The following is an 18748-nucleotide window of genomic DNA, read 5'->3' on the forward strand; positions in this document are numbered from 1 at the left end:
GCCTCCAGACCCGCAGCACTGGCAATTTGTTTAAACTTAACTGAATCAGAAATACCGAAGGGTGGGTTCCAGCAATCTCTGTTTTAACAAGCCCTCCAGGGGATTCTGATGCCTGTTGAAGTTTAAGAACCACGGTTCAAAACAGTAATCAAAACATTAAGTTACTGCAAGGTTAGGAGGGAATAATCACAGAAGGAGTACTGGGTCCTCCCATACTTTTCTTACCAAACAAGCTGCCTCATAGAGCTTTTTCAAACTCATCAAAACTGTGGAACCCATTGGACTTCCAGTGAAGATTTGTTCTACAGAGCTAAATCTAGAAAACTTTTAGATTAAAAAGCTTTAGAATGGCCAGGCGTGGTGGCTCACGCCTGTAATCCCAGCACTTTGGGAGGCTGAGGTGGGCAGATCACCTGAGGTCAGGAGTTCGAGATCAGCCTGACTAACATGGTGGAACCCCGTGTCTACTAAAAATATAAAAATTAGCCAGGCGTGGTGGCAGGCGCCTGTAATCCCAGCTAGTCAGGAGGCTGAGGCAGGAGAACTGCTTGAACCCGGGAGGCAGAAGTTGCAGTGAGCTGAGATCGCGCCAGTGCCACTCCAGCCTGGGTGACGGAGTGAGACTCCATCTGGAAAAAAAAAAAAAAAAAGCTTTAGAGTAAATGTTTCTTCTTGGCTTCCTCTTAAATGACCTAAAGGGTGATGGAGATACTTCCTGTTTGCTTGTTCACATTGTATCCACAACAAATAGTAGGTGTTAGATTAAAATGTATTGAGTGGATGCATGAATTAATGAAGGATAAATATCAGTATACACATCCCTTATCCTCTACAGCAGGGATCAGCAAAATATGGCCCATTGCCTGTTTTTGTAAATAAAGTTTGTTAGAATGCAATCACACCCCTTCATTTACTCATCATTTATGGTTGCTGTTGGGCGACCATGACAAAGTTGCAAAGTTCAAACAGAGGCATGGTAAATCGTAAAGTATTCACTAACTGGCTCTTTATGGAAAAATTTTGGTGACCCTTGCTCCAGGCTAGTGATTCTCAAACTATAGTGTGCGTACAGATTTTCCAGAGAGATTGTTAAAATGGAGATTCTGGTTCATAGGTGATGCCAGTACCACTGGTCCAAGGACCGCGTGGGGTGGCCTGGAAAAAGAGCGCCTGAGAGACTGTTGTGCAATAAGGTCAGGGCCCAGGTGTTTGTGGCTTATTTCTTTTGGTTGCTACATGACCATTTATGACTCAGCAGCTCTCAAATCCTGGGCCAGACACAGTTGAAGAGTAAATCATTTTATTAAGAAAGGTTTAGCATCATGAAATTATCCTCCCTTGGTTCCTGGGCCCATATTCCTCCAGCTCAACCTCACTTTAGGCACATCTCTCCAAGTTCCCCTAGAGGAATTCTACAGAATTGTGAGTGCTCATGGTTTCTTATCTTTCTAAGTGTCTGTGGTCACTCTTCACCCACCTGTCCCTCTGAGCAGCCTCCAAGCCCAGCCTTTTTATTTTCTCGGTGGCTCTGCAGGAAGCTAAATCTGGAGAAGCAAGGCTACTCCAGCCAGAACCCACTTGGATGGGTTTTCCTTAGTCTTCAGGTTGAAAGTCCACACGTAGGTGGGTCCCCGCTGACTAGTCTTGTACACAGGACAGGAATAGACACTGCGGCAGTCCTGCTTATCTGCAGGAATGGCCTTGATGAACATCACAGGCATAGGGGGTGTTAGATCCTTCAGCTTTGCCTCTGTAATGATCCCAGCCTGAGGATAAAACATGAGAAGAGACACCTGAGATCAGACCCAGAGCCCAGCCAACCAGCCTTGCTCTTGTCAGCAGATCCAAGGGAGGAAAGACTGGGCATGCATGGCTGCCTTTATGCCTGCCCCCTTCCAGGTTTTCTCAGCAGCCTGTGATGGAATGCATCTGACATGTAGAAACACGTTTCTATTTTTCTCAGCCTAAATCAGGTGAAGCAGAGTTCCAAAAGCTATTATTTATCATATACAAATGAATCCCTTTGGAGCTTGATTCTCCCCTAGTTTGTTTTTCCATTAATTCATTTCACAAGCATATCGAATGTGTATATTTGCCAGATGTCAGGCTAGGTGCTGGGGATTTAAAGATGACTAAGACACAGTTTCTGCCAGCAAATGCTTTAGCTTTTAAGGCTTTTGTTATGTCCTGTTCCTGTTTCTTTTCTGTTTCATATGCAACCTCCTCCATCCTCTAGAGTAGAGAGAGCTACATTCTATCTTTACTCATGTAATGTGGACCTGACTCTTCTGTAGCTTTCCAGTTGAGGCCTCCATATGATTTTCGGAGCTATTTCAATACAGCTGTACAGAGCAATTTTTCCTCCTAGTCCCGAGAAATGTTCTACGGAGCCGTAGTCTCCCTTGGTCAAATAAATTTGGGAAGTGGTGCTTACCATATTCTGGACTTGACATTTTACAACATACACTACCACACTGAAGACAAGAAGTCCTAGGAATAAAGAAAACAGTTTATTTAACCTGATGTTTCCCAAACTTATTTGACCACAGGACCTTTCTCTTTGTAACCTATTCATTTCCCATGGCACTAGTGCTTTATGGAACATACGCTGGGAAATGCTGATTCAGAGTGTTTCACAGATTCTTTGTGTCCATGGGACTCTGAGGCCTTTATGCCATGGACAAAATTTGGTTTATTTGTGTTACATTTATTTAAAGGGAAGGATGTACCTCTTCACTTCTTTTAGAGGCTGATGAGGTAAGGGATGGTGAGTAACAGAATTAAGGTAAACAATGGGGACCTCCTTGCCCCACAGAGATGAATGTTTATGGCAAGGATAAGGAACAGAGGTAGAACCTCTTTTTTTTCCCCACATACTGTAAAACCAATCCTTTTAAAGTGTATAATTTAGTGGTTTTTGGTATGTTGACAAAGTTGTACAATCATGGTCACTGTCTAATTCTAAAACATTTTCATCTCCCCAAAAAGAAACTCTATAATCATTAGCAGTCACATTAGCAGGAGGTATTGACAGCTCCAATTATTATGGTTGAATTGTTTATTTCTTCCTTTAATTCTGTCAGTTTCTGTTTTGTATTTTTGGGGGGCTCTTTTGTTAGGTGCCTCCATATTTAAAATTCTATCTTCTTGATGGGTTGATCTTTTTATTCTCATAAAATGTCCTTTTTTGTCTCTATAATTTCTATCCTATTTATTTTTCAGTAACAATTTGTATCTTATAAAGTCCATTTTGTCTGATATAGTATAGCCTCTCAGCTGCCTTTTGGTTACTGTTTTCATGGCATATCTGTTTCCATCTGTTTACTTTTAACCTATTGCTATCTTCCAATCTAAAACGTGTCTTTTGTGGAAATGATATAATTGGATCATGATGGGTTTCATGGTTTATTTTTTAAAATTCATGTAGCTAATCTCTGCCTTTTTAAAATGGTAGTGCTTAATCCATTCACATTTAATGTAATCACTGATTAAGTAGAATCTGCTATTTGTTTTCCATATGTCTATGTCTTTATTTCTCTGGTCCTCCATTATTGTCTTCTCTTGTATTAATAGGCATACGCTAGTGTATCATTTTAATTTCCCTTGTTTACTATATTTTAAATTATTAGTAATTGCCTTGGGGATTACAGTTACCATTCCAAGGCTGGGCATGGTGACTTACACCTGTAATCTCAGCACCCTGGGAGGCCAAGGCAGGAAGATCTCTTGAGCTCAAGAGTTGGAAACCAGCCTGGGCAACATAGGGAAAACTCATCTCTACTAAAATTCAAAAAAGTTGGCCGGGCATGGTGGCACATGCCTGTAGTCCCAGCTACTTGGGAGCTGAAGCAAGAGGATTGCTTGAGCCCAGGAAGTTGAGGTACAGTGAGCCCTGTTCATGCCACTGCACTCCAGCCTGGGTGGCAAAGCAAATCACCGAGTATTAAAAGAAAAAAATTCCAATGTACATAACTATCTATTTCAGATTAATTCCAGCTTACTTTTTTTTTTTTTTTTGAGATGGAGTTTCACTCTTGCTCAGGCTGGAGTGCAATGGCATGATCTCGGCTCACTGCAACCTCTGCCTCCTGAGTTCAAGCAATTCTACCTCAGCCTCCCCAGTAGCTGAGACTACAGGTGGGTGCCACTATGCTTGGCTAACTTTGCCATGTTGGCCAGGCTGGTCTTGAACTCCTGACCTCAAGTGATCCAACCACCTCATCCTCCCAAAGTGTTTGGACTATAGGCCTGAGCCACTGTGCCTGGCCTAATTCCAGCTTACTTTCAATGGTATACAAAAACTAATCTTGTATAGCTCCATCTCCTCTCCCTCCTTTGGGCTGTTTTCATCATTTACATTACATCTTTATACATTTCTATCCATCAACACAGATTTATAATTATTTCCTTATGCAGTTGTCCTTTAAATTAGATAGAAGAGAAATAAAAATTACAAATTATGCATTTGTACTATCTTTTATACTTACATATGTAATTGCCTTTATCCGTATTCTATATCTTTGTGTGGACTTGACTTTCTGTCTAGTGTCCTCTCCTTTCTGCCTGAAGGACTCCCTTTAGTATCTCCTGTAAGGCTGGTTTACTAGTGATGAATTCTCTCTCTCTCTCTCAAAAAATCTGAGAATATCTAACTTTCTTCACTTTTGAAAGAGAGTTTTGCTGCAGGTAGGATTCTTGGCAGATAGTCTTTTTCTTTCAGCATTTTGACTACGCCATCCTACTGCCTTCTCTTCCATGGTTTCTGATGAGCAATCAGCTATTACTCTCATTGAGAACCCCTTGTAAGTGATGAGCCACTTTTGTTGCTTTTAAGATTTTCTTCTTGTCTTTATCTTTCACCAATTTAACTATAATATGTCTCGGTATGGATCTCAGAGTTTGTTCTGCTTGAATTTCATTGAGCTTCTTGGACATGTAAATTAATGTTTTTCTTCCAGTTTGGACAGTTTTGGGTCATTATCTCTTCAAATAGTCTTTCTGGCCCTTTATCTCTCCTTTCCTTTCTAAACTGTCATTGTGCATATGTTAGTATGCTTGATGGTGTCCCATACGTCTCTGAGACACTTCATTTTCTCATTTTTTTTCTTCTAATTGGGTATTTCAATTCACCTGATTTTAAATTTGCTGATTTTTCTGCCTATTCAATTCTGCTATTGAATTCCTCTATTGAGTTTTCATTTTGGGTATTATATTTTTCAACTCCAGAGTTTCTACTTTATTCTATTAAAAACATATAATTTTCCTCTCTGTATTCTCTATTCAGTAATACATTGTTGACACAATTTTCTTCAGTTATTTAGACATGGTTTCTTTTGGTTATTGGAACATATTTAAAATAGCCGATTTAAAGTCTTTGTCTAGCAAGTCCAGTATTTGATCCCCCTCAGAATACTTTGTGTTGATTGCTTTCTTCCTTGTGTATGGCCCGTTCATTTTTGCATTTTTGTTTCTTTGTATGTCATAATTTTTTTTGTTGAAAACTTGGACATTTTAAATAATGTGGCCACTCTGCAAATCATATTCTCTCTCTCTTCAGGGTTTGTTTAGTGACTTTTCTGAACTGATTCTGTAAAGTCTATATTCTTTGTCAAGTATGGCAACTGAAGTGGCCTGCCCTGTTAGCTTAGAGGTCACCAAATAATTGGACAGATTTTCTTAAATGCCTGGAACCAGTAAGTTACAAAGTCTTGGCTGAGTGGCTGTGTGCAAGTGTTGGAGCACAACTTCAGTGCTTAGCCGGGCAATTTAACTTAGATTTAACTCCCCTGTTTTCCTAGAACCTCAAGGTTAGCTACAGTATACAGCCTTCTCAACTCTCTTGAGCATGTCCACAGCTGTGGGTGTGTGCACAGATCTGCACATAGGCATGACCTAGATTTCCAGGAACATGTCAGTGGTTTTCAAAGCCCCCTGTGGCCATCTCATTCTCCAGCTTGCCCTTTTAAGCTTTTTGGTTAGCCTATTGTTTGCTCTGCTATTATCTACTGCTTCAGACAAACTGCAGTGTTAAGCAGTTGTCTTTGATTGTCTTCAACAAATGCCCTGGGGAGAAAGGCTGTTGCTCTGGGTGAGTTCCAACTCAGGTGAAATAAGAAAGACTTGTGAGTCCAGGGAATCCATGGACAGGCAAAATAATGACAGTTTTTTGTGGGGTTAACAGGGCTTTGAAAGTGCTCCAACCCCATTTTGCTCCTTCTGGTGGTTTCTAGGTTACTGGTTTTCACTGTGATTGCGGTCTGTTGGTTTTATAGGCAACCTCCAAGCTAGGGGTTGGGTAGAGATGGGAATAGACAAGTTAAAAGGCCATAGACTGTTCTTTCTACTGAGATTCAGCTGTTTTGCTTGAATAAACACTTCTTGGATTGCTGAAAGCCTTTGGTTAATTTCCAGAATTCTAAGAAAGTTGATTCTGACTCAGTTTTTGTGAATGTTCTCATTGTTTTATGGAGGAGAGGATTTTAGGAGGTCCTGGCTCTTCCATTTTTGCTGACATCTTTCTGGGATAAAACCTTTGAGAACAACAGCTTATGGTGAACAAGTATTGATTTTGGGGAAGTTTGTATTATTATTTACAATGAGGTATGAAAAATGGGAGGTTGACAATTAAAACTGATATCTTTCCCCCACCTCCAGTGTCACTGACTTTCCTTCTGAGCTTCTTGCCTACTTTCCTTTTGGTACTTCTCTCATTTTGGTGGTTTGGAGGATTCTATTAATAGCTGTGGCTTGCTCTAGGCCACCTTATACCTAATGCAATCCATATATGATCTCCACTGACAGAATCTTGTGCAAATGTTCAGGTGGAGAGAAGGAAGTCAACTTCCTTCTCAAGATTCAGGATGTCTAAACACTATCCTACTTTACTGTCCTTTCTGTTGGCTCTTGAATTGCTTTCCTAGTTCTGGCATAATAAAATGCCACAAACTTGATGGCTTGAAACAACATATTATCTCATAGTTCTGGAGGCCAGAAGTCCTAAGTCAGAGTGTGGGCAGAGTTGGTCCTCCTGGAGGTTCTGAAGCAGAAACCATCCCACACCTTTCCTAGCTTCTGATGGTTACTGGCAATCCCTGGAATCCTCGGCTTGTAGTTGCATCACTCCAGTCTCTGCCTCTCTCTTCATGGGGAATTCTCTTCTGTGTCTCTACATGGTCTTCTTTGTTTTGTTTTTTTGAGGTAATTTGTTTAACTGAAAGCCTATATGGAATGAATGAATACATTTCCTACTGCTAATAGTACTCCAGGAGACGGTTACTTGCTATATCCAACAAAACCGTAAGCATTATAAAACATGTCCCAACAAAATTTTCCATCTCCTTTTCTTTTTAGTTTCTATTTTAAAAAATTTCAACTCTTAGATACAGGGGTACACGTGTGGATTTGTTACATGGGAATATTGTATGATGCTGAGGTTTGGAGTATGGATCCCCTCATCCAGTTAGTGAGCATGGTACCAGATGGGTAGTTTTTATTAACCCCCACCCTTCCCTCCACCCTCTAATAATCCACAGTGTCTATTGTTCCCATATCTGTGCCCATCTAGGTGGTCTTCTTCCTCTTTTTTTTTTTTGAGATGGAGTTTTGCTCTTGTTGCTCAGGCTGGAATGCAATGGTGCGATCTCGGCTCACTGCAACCTCCGCCTCCCGGGTTCAAGCGATTCTCCTGCTTCAGCCTCCCAAGCAGCTGGGATAACAGGCATGCACCACCACGCCTGGCTAATTTTGTACTTTTAGTAGAGACAGGGTTTCGCCCTGTTGGTCAGGCTGGTCTCAAACTCCTGAACTCAGGTGATCCGCCTGCCTCAGCTCCCCAAAGTGCTGGGATTACAGGTGTGAGCCACTGTGCCCGACCTGTGTGGTCTTCTTGTAAGGGTACTGGTCATTGGATTTAGGGTTCATGATAATCCAGTATGACCTCATCTTAACTAATGACATCTGCAAAGACCTTATTTCTAAATACTCATTCTGGGGTTATGCCTGGACATGAATTTTTGGGGTACTACTTAACCAAGTAAATTTCTATTTGCATATTCACATGGCCTCCTGGGATCTTCTGGATCTTCTAACAGTTTTGCCCCATTAGCTTTATATTGACTGCTAAGAATAGTTTATAGTGTCACCTGTCAAGTGAGATATTTGACTAGGGACTCTTTCCAGATTATGTGTACAACAAGTGTACACTTCTAGAATTACCCATTCTTGTTCATTACATTTATCCCAGCCATCTGTGCTTGTTTGCCAGTTTCTTACCGGTGACAAAACATCTTCTCCAATCTCATGTGACTCACATTTTTATTAGCCTTTGATGAGGAATCCTTTCAAAATGCCACTTTAAGTGATACCTACTAGCTCCTCTTTGCCTACATAAGTCAACATAAAAGGCAGAAGATTCCTGCCCTTTGAGAGCTCATGAATGAGGAAAGTGGACCAAGGAAGTGAGGCAGGAGAATTGCTTGAACTTGGGAGGCGGAGGTTGCAGTGAGCTGAGATCGTGCCACTGCACTCCAGCCTGGATGACAGACACACAGCAGCAGCAGCAGCAGCAGCAGCAGCAGCAGAGATAGCTGACTCCAACACTTTTTGAGCACTGCCTATGTGCCAGGCCCTGTTTAACTGTCTTATATATTAGCTCATTTCATTTTTTTTTTTTTTTTTTTTGAGACGGAGTCTTGCTCTGTCGCCCAGGTTGGAGTGCAGTGGCCGGATCTCAGCTCACTGCAAGCTCCGCCTCCCGGGTTCACGCCATTCTCCTGCCTCAGCCTCCCGAGTAGCTGGGACTACAGGCGCCCGCCACCTCGCCCGGCTAGTTTTTGTATTTTTTAGTAGAGACGGGGTTTCACCGTGTTCACCAGGATGGTCTCGATTTCCTGACCTCGTGATCCGCCCGTCTCGGCCTCCCAAAGTGCTGGGATTACAGGCTTGAGCCACCGCGCCCGGCCAGCTCATTTAATTTTTACAATGACGCTATTCTCCCATCTAACAGGTGAGGTCTGAAAAGGTGAAACTATATCTAAGGTTACAGAGTTAATAAATGGTGGTGCTGGGATTCAGATCCAGCCAGTCTGGTTCCAAAGCCCTTGCTATTAACCTCTCCATGCTACTGCCTCTACAAAGGCTATGCTCTTTGCACCACCCCTGGCCAAATAAAAATGGCTTGATGGCCTCAAGGAAAGAAAGGTTATCTAGAGAAAAAGATTCAGGAACATCTCTTTTAGTAGTCACACTTCATAGGAAGCAATGTGTATTTAATCAGCCCCCAGAAAGATGCCCTTTGGTTCATCCCAAGCTTTACCTGTGTGTCCCAGCAGGCACCTTCCATGAAGAGGCCATGGATGTAGGCCCCTTCCCGAGGAGGACTCCTAAACTCTTCTCTGTTCTTCTTTGTCACGTCACATTGCAGGGCCATCTGGTCCAGTGGCCACTCATTCTTGCGAGCCGTGGACTGCATGATGGCCGTCAGGAACGACTGGGGGTTGAAGAAGCCTGTCAGCCACACAGTGGAGGGCATTGCAAAGTCGCCCGTCCAAGCCTCTAGCTCCTTGATTCTGTTGAGGAGGTCTAGAAACCAGGCTGCCAGGCCTGCTGTGGAAGGGTAGGCTCGTCTAGCCCAGGACTCTGGCACCGTGTCGCAGTACAGGGCATTCTGTAAGTTCTCCATGTGGCTGGTCATAGTCAGCTCCCCCTGAAGATAAAGAATGGGAGGGGGAAAGAGTGAGAAGGTGGGAAGTCCCTCCAAACAACTGGCCCCAGAGACCCTTGGCTCATGGCACCCAGGCAGACAAGAGTTATCCATCCTTGTCCATGTCATTTGAATGTGACTCTGGGTTGGGTGACATAATGACTGTCCTATCTAGCACTTGCTTTGGAAAGTTTGTCTCACAGAAGCTGGTCCTTGAAAACGCTCCCTGCTCTGATGTCGGAGTCTCAACTGTCTACTGACAGTGTTTCAAAAAACACAATTGCTTCCCATTGCAGGCTTTAAACCATTTGTGGGTTCAGTGCCACATGACCCTACCCTAAAGCTCAAATTCCATGACTCTCCTGAATGCAGCTTAGAAATCCAAGAAGCCAACGCCTGCAAAGATCTGTATTACCCCAAATCAGGGATTTCCTTCAGAAATCGAACTACTGGATACGTAATCAACTTTAAGGGACACTCTTTCAACAGCTAGATAGGATTTGTAAAGAAAGGTTTACACTGAACACCATCTTTTTTTATTTTAATTTTCAGAGACAGAGTCTTACTCTGTTGCCCAGGCTGGAGTGTAGTGGTGCAATCTCTGCTCACTGCAACTTCCGCCTCCCGGGTTCATGTGGTTCTCCTGCCTCAGCCTCTTGAGTAGCTGGGATTACAGGCACCTGCCACCACGCCCGGCTAATTTTTGTATTTTTAGTAGAAACAGGGTTTCACCATGTTGGCCAGGCTGGTCTTGAACTCCTGACCTCAAGTGATCAACCTGCCTCACCCTCCGAAAGTGCTGGGATTACAGACGTGAGCCACCGTGCCCGGCCTGAGCACCATCTTTAAAAGCAAACTTTGTAACTTTGGCTCTGCCAGTGATCTGTGGCAATTTCTTGAAGACCCCATTTCTGTGGTTGTGGTTCCTGTAACAGGTGTTACGGCACCTGACAGCGTATGACTGTTTCATCAAGGGCAGACTGCTAAAATGTAAGATGTTCTCACCTCCATAGGGCCTGGAGTCTCCTGGCCTGTGGGACAGGAGACTGGCACATGGAATTCTAGGTTTAACTCTTCTTCTTAACTTTTGGAATGCTTTTTTTTTTTTTTTTTCTTGAGATGGCGTCTTGCTCTGTCACCCAGGCTGGAGTGCAGGGACATAATCTCTGCTCACTGCAACCTCCACCTCCTGAGCTCAAGCAATTCTCCTGCCTCAGCCTCCCAAGTAGCTGGGATTACAGGCGTGTGCCACCATGCCCAGCTGATTTTTTTTGTATTTTTAGTAGAGACGGGGTTTTACCATGTTGGCCAGGCTGGTCTCGAACTTCTGACCTTGTGATCTGCCCGCTTTGGCCTCCCAAAGTACTGGGATTACAGGCGTGAACCACCGTGCCTGGCCCACTTTTGGAATGCTTAACAGTTAAGCATACCTACCTTAAGATGAACATATTTCAGTCTCCTGAGTGACAGCCAGAGGCTCCTGATTTATAAGAAATAAACTACACTGGTAACTTTTTTATGAACTTCCCACATGGAGTGTAATTATTACGAATTCACTTTCTAGACTGTAGTATCTCGTGGCCGTACTATTTTAAGACATAAAAACCGTAATATTTTAAAGAAAAGACAAATATCCCTAATCAGACTGGCGACAGATGGACCAGCCTGAATGAGTACAGTGTGAATTACAAATGTTTCCCCCCAAGTAACAGGACTTTATTACAGGGATAGAAAATAGATTTCATTCCATGTATCTATCCAGATGTTTTGAGGTGGATGACCAGAGCAGGGCATTGTGATGAATCTGAGGCCACATCAAGGCTCAATGGGATGTAAAAGAGCCCTGTATGTGCCACCAAAGTTTACCACTTTCAAACAAACCCGAATTTGATGAGCAAGTTTCTTCTGGTAGATTTCCTTGAGGATCTGCTGAAATGAATATCCTTATTAGGTTAAAATAGAAAAAAAACTGTTTCCTTTCTTTGGAATCTCTGCTTTAGTGTACACAGGCTTCTGAGAAAAGGGTTTCAAATGCTGCTTATATCTCTGAGCACAAATCAAGCTTCTCAGACAATACGGTCTTCCTCATATCTGTAGTTATGTGATAATTCATTGCTACATGCATTGTATAGCTTATGTAATAATTGTTTCCCTTTAACTGGTTATTTAATAAAATAACATTAAGTGTAAAGATTAAATTTAGTGCAAAGGACAAAATCAATGGTCAAAAAAGATCATTCCCTTGTCTTACGAGACCCTCTGTGTAGCCATGTCTTCCCTTACTGCATTATCAAGGACGTTCACGGTCATGGTGAACAAAAGTGATGAGGGTGGAAAACCTTGCCTTGTTCCCAAACTTAGAGAGAAAGCAGGCTGTCCCTCACCATTAAATATGTTTTCTTTGGATATCCTTTAAGTTGACATTTCCTTTGATTTCTGTTTTTTTTTTTTTTTTTTGATACTTTAAAATGAAGATTTGATGTTCAATTTCATGAAACGCCTTTTCTGCATTTATGAAGATGATCACATGATGTTTAAATTTAGCACATTAATATGGTAAACTTCACTGACTGATTTTTGAATCTTAAAAGTAATCTTGTATTCCTAGGATTACCGCATTTAGCCATGATATATCATCTTTTTCTTTTATTGTGTGATTTGATTTAACATTTTGCTAAGGAGTTTTGCGTTTGTGTTTATGAGGAAAGCTCATCTGTCATTTGCTCATAAGGTATTTGGTGTCACATTAATTCTGTTTTCAAAAAATTTGTTGAGAAGTTTTCTCTATGCTTTTTTAAAAAAAATATATATACTTTTTTTTTTAGGGCAGTTTTAGTTTCACAACAAATTGAGCAGAAAGTACAGCGATTTCCCTGGACACATGCACAGCCTCCGCCACGATCGGCATTCCCCACCAGAGTGGTACATTTGTTACATGTAATGAACCTGCATTCACCTCATTATCACTCAGAGTCCACAGTTTACCCCAGTGTGCCCTTTGTGTTGTACATTCTATGTGTTTGGACAAATTTATAATGACATGTATCTACCATTATAGTATCATATTATATCATTATAGTGTAATAACAAGTATCCACCATTATAGTATTATATATTATTGCAGTATAATTGTATGTATCCACCGTTACAGTATCGTACAAATATAGTATCATGTTATGTCATTATAGTATATGACAAATATCCAACATTATAGTATCATATTCATCATTATTGTTTCAGTGTCCTAAAATTTTTCTGTGCTTGACCTACTCATGCTATCGTCACTCTTAACTCTGGGCAACCAGAGTTTTTACTGCCTCCATTGTTTTACCTTTTTCAGATGTCACATAGTTAGAATAATAAAGTATGTAGCCTTTCCATATCGGCATCTTTCACTGAGTAATATGCGTTTAAGTTCCCTCTGTTTCTTTTCACGGGTTGAAAGCTGATTTTTTTTTTTTTTTTTTTTTTTTTAAGCATTGAATAACAATCCACTGTCTGGATGTACTGCAGTTTTTCCGTTTACCTACTGAGGTACATCTTGGTTGCTTCCAAGTTTTGGCAGTTATGAATAATGCTGTTATAAACATCTGCAGGTTTTGCATGATTTAAAACATTAAATTAAACTTACAATTTTGAGATGATTATAGGTACATTTATAGTTGTAAGAAATAATACAGACAGATCTTGTGTACGCTTTACCTGGTTTCCCCTAATGGTAACAGCTTGCAAAACTATAGTCCAGTATCACAAGCAAGATATTGACACTGATACAGTCAAGACACAAAACATTTCAATCACGATAAGGATTCCTGTTTTTTCTGTGGTAGCATGCTTATTGTCTAAAAGTTTTCTGTCTTGCTGGGCTGTCTCTTCGCTGGTTCATCTCTCTCTCTGATGAAGAGAGCAGTTTTGTTGTTGTTGCTGTTTTGTCAGCATCCACTAGCATTTCTGGTTTGCTGGCTTTTTTTTTTTCTTTCTCCCATTCTGAGGTCTATGAGGCATAAAGAAAATCCAAGAAACTCACTATCATGTCCTTTCTTGGGTCCTGAGGTTCCTAGATAGTCTTCATTCCTCTCTACATGTTTCAGAGTCTTATGTTTCTTCTATATAAATTGGCCATGGTTTTTATTTATACTTAGCAGGAGGAATAGGGAAACATATGTCTACTCCATCTTCCTGGAAGTAGAAGAGTTTATGTAAAATTGGTATTATTTCATCCTTAAATGTTTGTAAAATTTACCAACGATACTTTGCGGATCAGGGGTTTTCTTTGTGGGAAATTTTAAATTATGAATTCAATTTTTAAAATAGATATGGGCTATTTAGGTTATACGTTTTACTGGGGTGAGCTTTGATGGAGTCTCATAGGGAATTGGTTCACTTCATTTAAGTGGTTGAATTTAATCGCAGAAAATTATTCATATACTCTTATAATGCTTTTAATGTCTATAGGATTTATGATGATATCTCCCCTTCCATCCTGATTTTTTCAAGTTTTTGTTTTTTCTCTTTTTTCTTATAAATTCAGGTAAATGTTTATTAATTGTATTCATTTTTAAAAAGAACTAGCTTTTGGTTTCATAAAGTTTTATAATCTTTTGTTTTCACTTTCATTGATTCTGCTCTTGATCGTTGCCTTCCTTTTGTTTACTTTGGATTCGTTTTGCTGTTTTTTTCCTAGTTTCTTAAGGTGCAGCTTAGATAATTGATCTGGGAACTTTTTTCATTGCTGATATTTGCATCTCATGCTATACATTTCCCTCTAAGTTCTGCTTTAGCTACATGTTACCAATTTTATATATTTCTATTTTTATTTTATTCGATATAGTTAGAATTATTTAGAAATATGCTATTTAATTTCCAAATACTTGTAGATGTTCTGATTATCTTTCTGTTATTTATTTTTAGTTCAATTATGCTATGGTCAGTTCATATACTGTGTATGAATTTAATCCTCTCATATTGTTTTATGACATAAAATATAGTTGATATTGGTGAATGTTCCATGTGCTCTTGAAAAGTATGTGTATTCTGCCATTGTTGGAGTGTCTGTAAAATTGGGAAGTTGGTTGATTATTTTTTGTCCTAACTGGTTTTCTGTCTACTTGTTTTACTAATTATTGAGAGAGGAGTTTTGAAACCAACTATAATTGTGGATTTATTTCTCCTTTTGATTCTATCATCTTTTTTATTGCTTTATGTATTTTGATGCTTTGTTATGAGGTGCCTATACACTTAGGATTGTTATATGCTCTTCACAAATTAACTTATTACATAATACTCCTCTTCATCCATGGTAATATTGCTTATTTTAAAATATAGTTTGATTTTTATATAGCCTCTACAACTTCCTTTCGATTAGTTTTTATATTACATTTTTTCTCATCTTTTTCTTCTCACCTGTGTTTAGCTTGATATGTGAAGTTTTTTTGTTCTTTGTTTTGATGGTCATCCGTGCTGAAAGAGTTAAGAGGCAAGCTTGAGACTGCTATCCTTAGAAACGCCTGCTAGCAAGGTTGGCCTGTGGCTGGCATCTAGAAACTTAGCGCTTCATTAACGGTTAATAGAAAAGGGTGGTTAATAGAAAAGGGTGGTTAATAGAAAAGGGTGGTTGACTATATCCAGACTGTGCAAACAATTTGGTTTACACTGAATATCTACTTCCTATTTGGAAGCACGGGATTTTGGAATGTGCTAGACAGAGGGTGCCTATGTGACCAGCTCCTTATAAAATCCTTGGGTGCTGGGGTCTCTAATGGAATTCCCTGGGCAGAAATGTTACACAAATGTTACTCCATTTCCAGTGCTGGAGAGAGGATGCACTCTATGTGATCCTTCATGAGAGGGAGGCAGCATATGGAAACCTGTAGATGGATTTCTCCTGACTCCACCTATGTCTTTTTCCTTTATGATCTGGCTATGTGTGTATTCTTACTAAAGCACCATAACAAATTTTAGCCATATGTATTAATACAATCATATGCCGAAACTCATGAGTCCTTCTAGCAAATCTCCAAATGTAGGAGTGGTCTGGAGATGGGACTCCTGATATAACAGCATATAGCTAGGTCTTGCTTTTTAAAATTGGATCTGGCAGTTCTAATCAGTACCCTGGCCACTTAAGCCATTTATATTTAATGTAGTTACCAACACAGTAACTACAATAATTGTAGATAATTTATTTATTTTGTGGCTGCTTTTATGACAACTTTTTTTTTTCCTGTAAAGCGTCAAATAGTAAATAAATATTACAGGCTTTGTGGGCCACATGGTCTCTACTGACACTATTCATGCTGCTATTGTAGCACAAAATAGCCATAGACAATGTATAAATGAATGATTGTGGCTGTGTTCCAGTGTTTACTTGCCAAAACAGGTTGTGGGCTAGATTTGGCCTGTTGGCCAATAGTTTGCTGAATGCTACTCTAGGATTTACAATACATATCTCTAACTCATCACACCCTAACTTCAAAATTATACCACTCCACATATGGTGTAAGAATCATATACAATATGCTTCTATTTCTCTCCTCTCATTTTTCATGCTGTTGTTGGCATACATTTTGGTTTTACATATGCTTAAAGCCCACAGTAAATTTTTATTATTTTTGTTTTGAACAGTCTATTATTTTTTAAAAAAGATTTTGGATGAATAAAAATGTCTTTCATGTTACTCATATATTTACCATCTGTGGAGACCATTATTTCTTTGTTCAGATCTAAATTTCATATGATATCATTTTCTTTCTTTCTAAGACATTTCTTTCTTTTTTCTTTTTTTTTTTTTTTTTGAGGCAGAGTCTTGCACTGTTGCCCAGGCTGGAGTGCACTGGCATGATCTTGGCTCACCACAACCTCCGCCTCCTGGGTTCTAAGAAATTTCTTTAACATTTCTTGTACCACAGGCGTGTTGGCTATGAATTATCTCAGTTGTCTGAAAACATCTTTACTTAGTTTTCTTTTTTGAAAGCTGTTTTTTCCTGGGCAAAGAATTCTAAGTTTACAGTTTTTTTTTTTTTTTCTTTTAGTACTTTAATGATAGTTCTCCACTTTCTTCTGACTTGCACAGCTTCTGACAAGACGTCTGCCATCATTCTTTCCTTTGATCCTTTAAATATAATTTTTATTTTTCTCCTCTTGCTGCTTTTAAAACTTTTCTTTATCCCTGGGTTTCAGCAGTTTTATTATGAGGTGTATTTACAATGTTTTCATTAGGCTTATACTGCATGGGGCTTGTTGAGCTTCTTGTACCTATAGGTTTTGTGGTTTTCATCAAATTTGCAAAACTGTGGCCCTTATTTCTTCAAATAGTTTTTTTGGCCCCCCTTCCCTATCACCAACCCCATCCTTTTGGGATACCAATTACTTGTATGTTAGATCACTTGATATTATCCTACAGGACCTAGTGATTTGTTTACTTTTTTCAATTTTTTCATCATTTTAGATATTTTTATTGCTGTGTATTCACGGTTATTGATATTTTCTCCTGCAGTGCCTACTCAGCTGTGAATTCTCCGAAGTTCATTTTTCATATCAACATTGTATTTTTCATCTCTACAAATTCCATTTGGGTTTTTTAATAAATATCTTACATGTTTTACATTATCATACTCTTGTTTTCTTCTAGCTTCTTGAATATGTGGTGCAAACTTAAAATAGTTGTTTTAACATCTTTGTCTTCCATTGTCTCTGTCATTTCTGGCTCCATTTCAACTGATAGCATGTTCTCCTGGCTGTGAGTCATGTATTCCTACTTCTTTACATGGCTATAATTTGTTTACTCTGTGTCAGGCACTGTGAATTTTACATTATCGCGTGCTGAATTTTGTTATACTCCTTTAAACAGTGGTGGAATTTATTTTTGGCCTGCAGTTAATTTACTTGAAATCAATGGATCTGTTGGTGGCTTGCATTTAAGTTTGTTAGACCAGTTTTTAGTCTAGGTTCAATGTAGCCCCATTACTAAGCTGATACACTTCTAAGAATTCTCCCTGACACCTCCTATTTTTTGAGTTATTTCTGCTCTGGCTAGTAGGAACACAAACTATTCTCAGCACTTTGTGAACTCTGAGAATTGCTCTCTGTACTTTTTTTTTCTGGTGGTTCCTTCTCAGCCTTGGGTAGTTTCCTCTCACTCATGTGCAGAGCCACAGTCTCAAGGGGATTCCTTCTGTGTATCTCTTGAGCTCTTTCTCTGTGCAGCTCCCCACCTTAGGTACTTTACTCTGCAAATTCTACATCTTCCCAGTTCAGCAAGACTGTGGGGCTCTTTTGGGTTCCTGAAGTATAACCTGTAGCTTGTAGAATGAAGGCCTCACATTTCTTATTTCCTTTCTCTCAAGTATCATAGTCTTATTCTGCCTGTTGTTTAATGTCTGAAAACTGGTATTTTTTATAGCTTGTCTAATTTTCTAGCAGTTTAAGGTAGAAAGGTAAATCTGGCTTATTGGTCATAAACAGAAGGCCACATGAGTTACTTTTAAGCACTGCTTCAATAATACTTTTCAGAGTTACTACCATAATTATCAATTTTCCTTTAAAGTTTGTTCCTTTCTCTGTTTAGGCCAAAAAATAAATCTAAGTATGTAAAAGGAATTATTCAAAAACTTAAAACTCACCATGAATCCATTGCACTAACTTTTAGTGGACTGATTATAATGTATGTGTGTAACTTTTCAAATCCCTGATTTGGGAAGCCCATTGAATCCTTTTCAGGCTACAGAGTATTTGCATTGGTGAGCAAACAAATTAGTTTAAACAGAAAGACGCATCCCGAGGAGTGAACAGATGTAGCTGACCTCCCTCCCTTTGCTCAGAGCCATGGTAAACAGAGAGAGAGCTATACCAGCCTTTTTTCCTCTGGAAATATACAGCAATTAGAAGAGAGAGTCTTTGCTTGAGGAGTTTACAGTTTAGCTGGGGAAGCAGGGTTTGTATTCATGGAAAAGGCTTGGGTGATAACTTAATAGCAATTATAAAGAAATGCAGGCATAAGTGCATATTAACCCAGGAATAATGCTGGATCTATGTACTGCAGAGGTATAG

The 18748-nt window shown here is 39.7% G+C and overlaps 1 protein-coding gene across 1 annotated transcript in view; it reads right to left on the reverse strand.

Moving 5' to 3' along the window:
* Positions 1-1471: 1471 nt before the first annotated feature.
* Positions 1472-18748, reverse strand: part of DNAH9 (dynein axonemal heavy chain 9) — a 378462-nt gene continuing 361185 nt past the window's right edge. The window contains exons 68-69 of the mRNA XM_010376130.2: positions 9314-9703; positions 1472-1766 (exon numbers count right to left, since the gene is read on the reverse strand). Of these exons, the coding sequence (XP_010374432.2) occupies positions 1539-1766; positions 9314-9703 (618 nt within the window). The 3' untranslated portion in view covers positions 1472-1538. The remainder of the gene's footprint in view (positions 1767-9313; positions 9704-18748) is intronic.

This window comes from Rhinopithecus roxellana, chromosome 19 (genome assembly GCF_007565055.1).
Source record: "Rhinopithecus roxellana isolate Shanxi Qingling chromosome 19, ASM756505v1, whole genome shotgun sequence".
Classification (NCBI taxonomy): Eukaryota; Metazoa; Chordata; class Mammalia; order Primates; family Cercopithecidae; genus Rhinopithecus; species Rhinopithecus roxellana.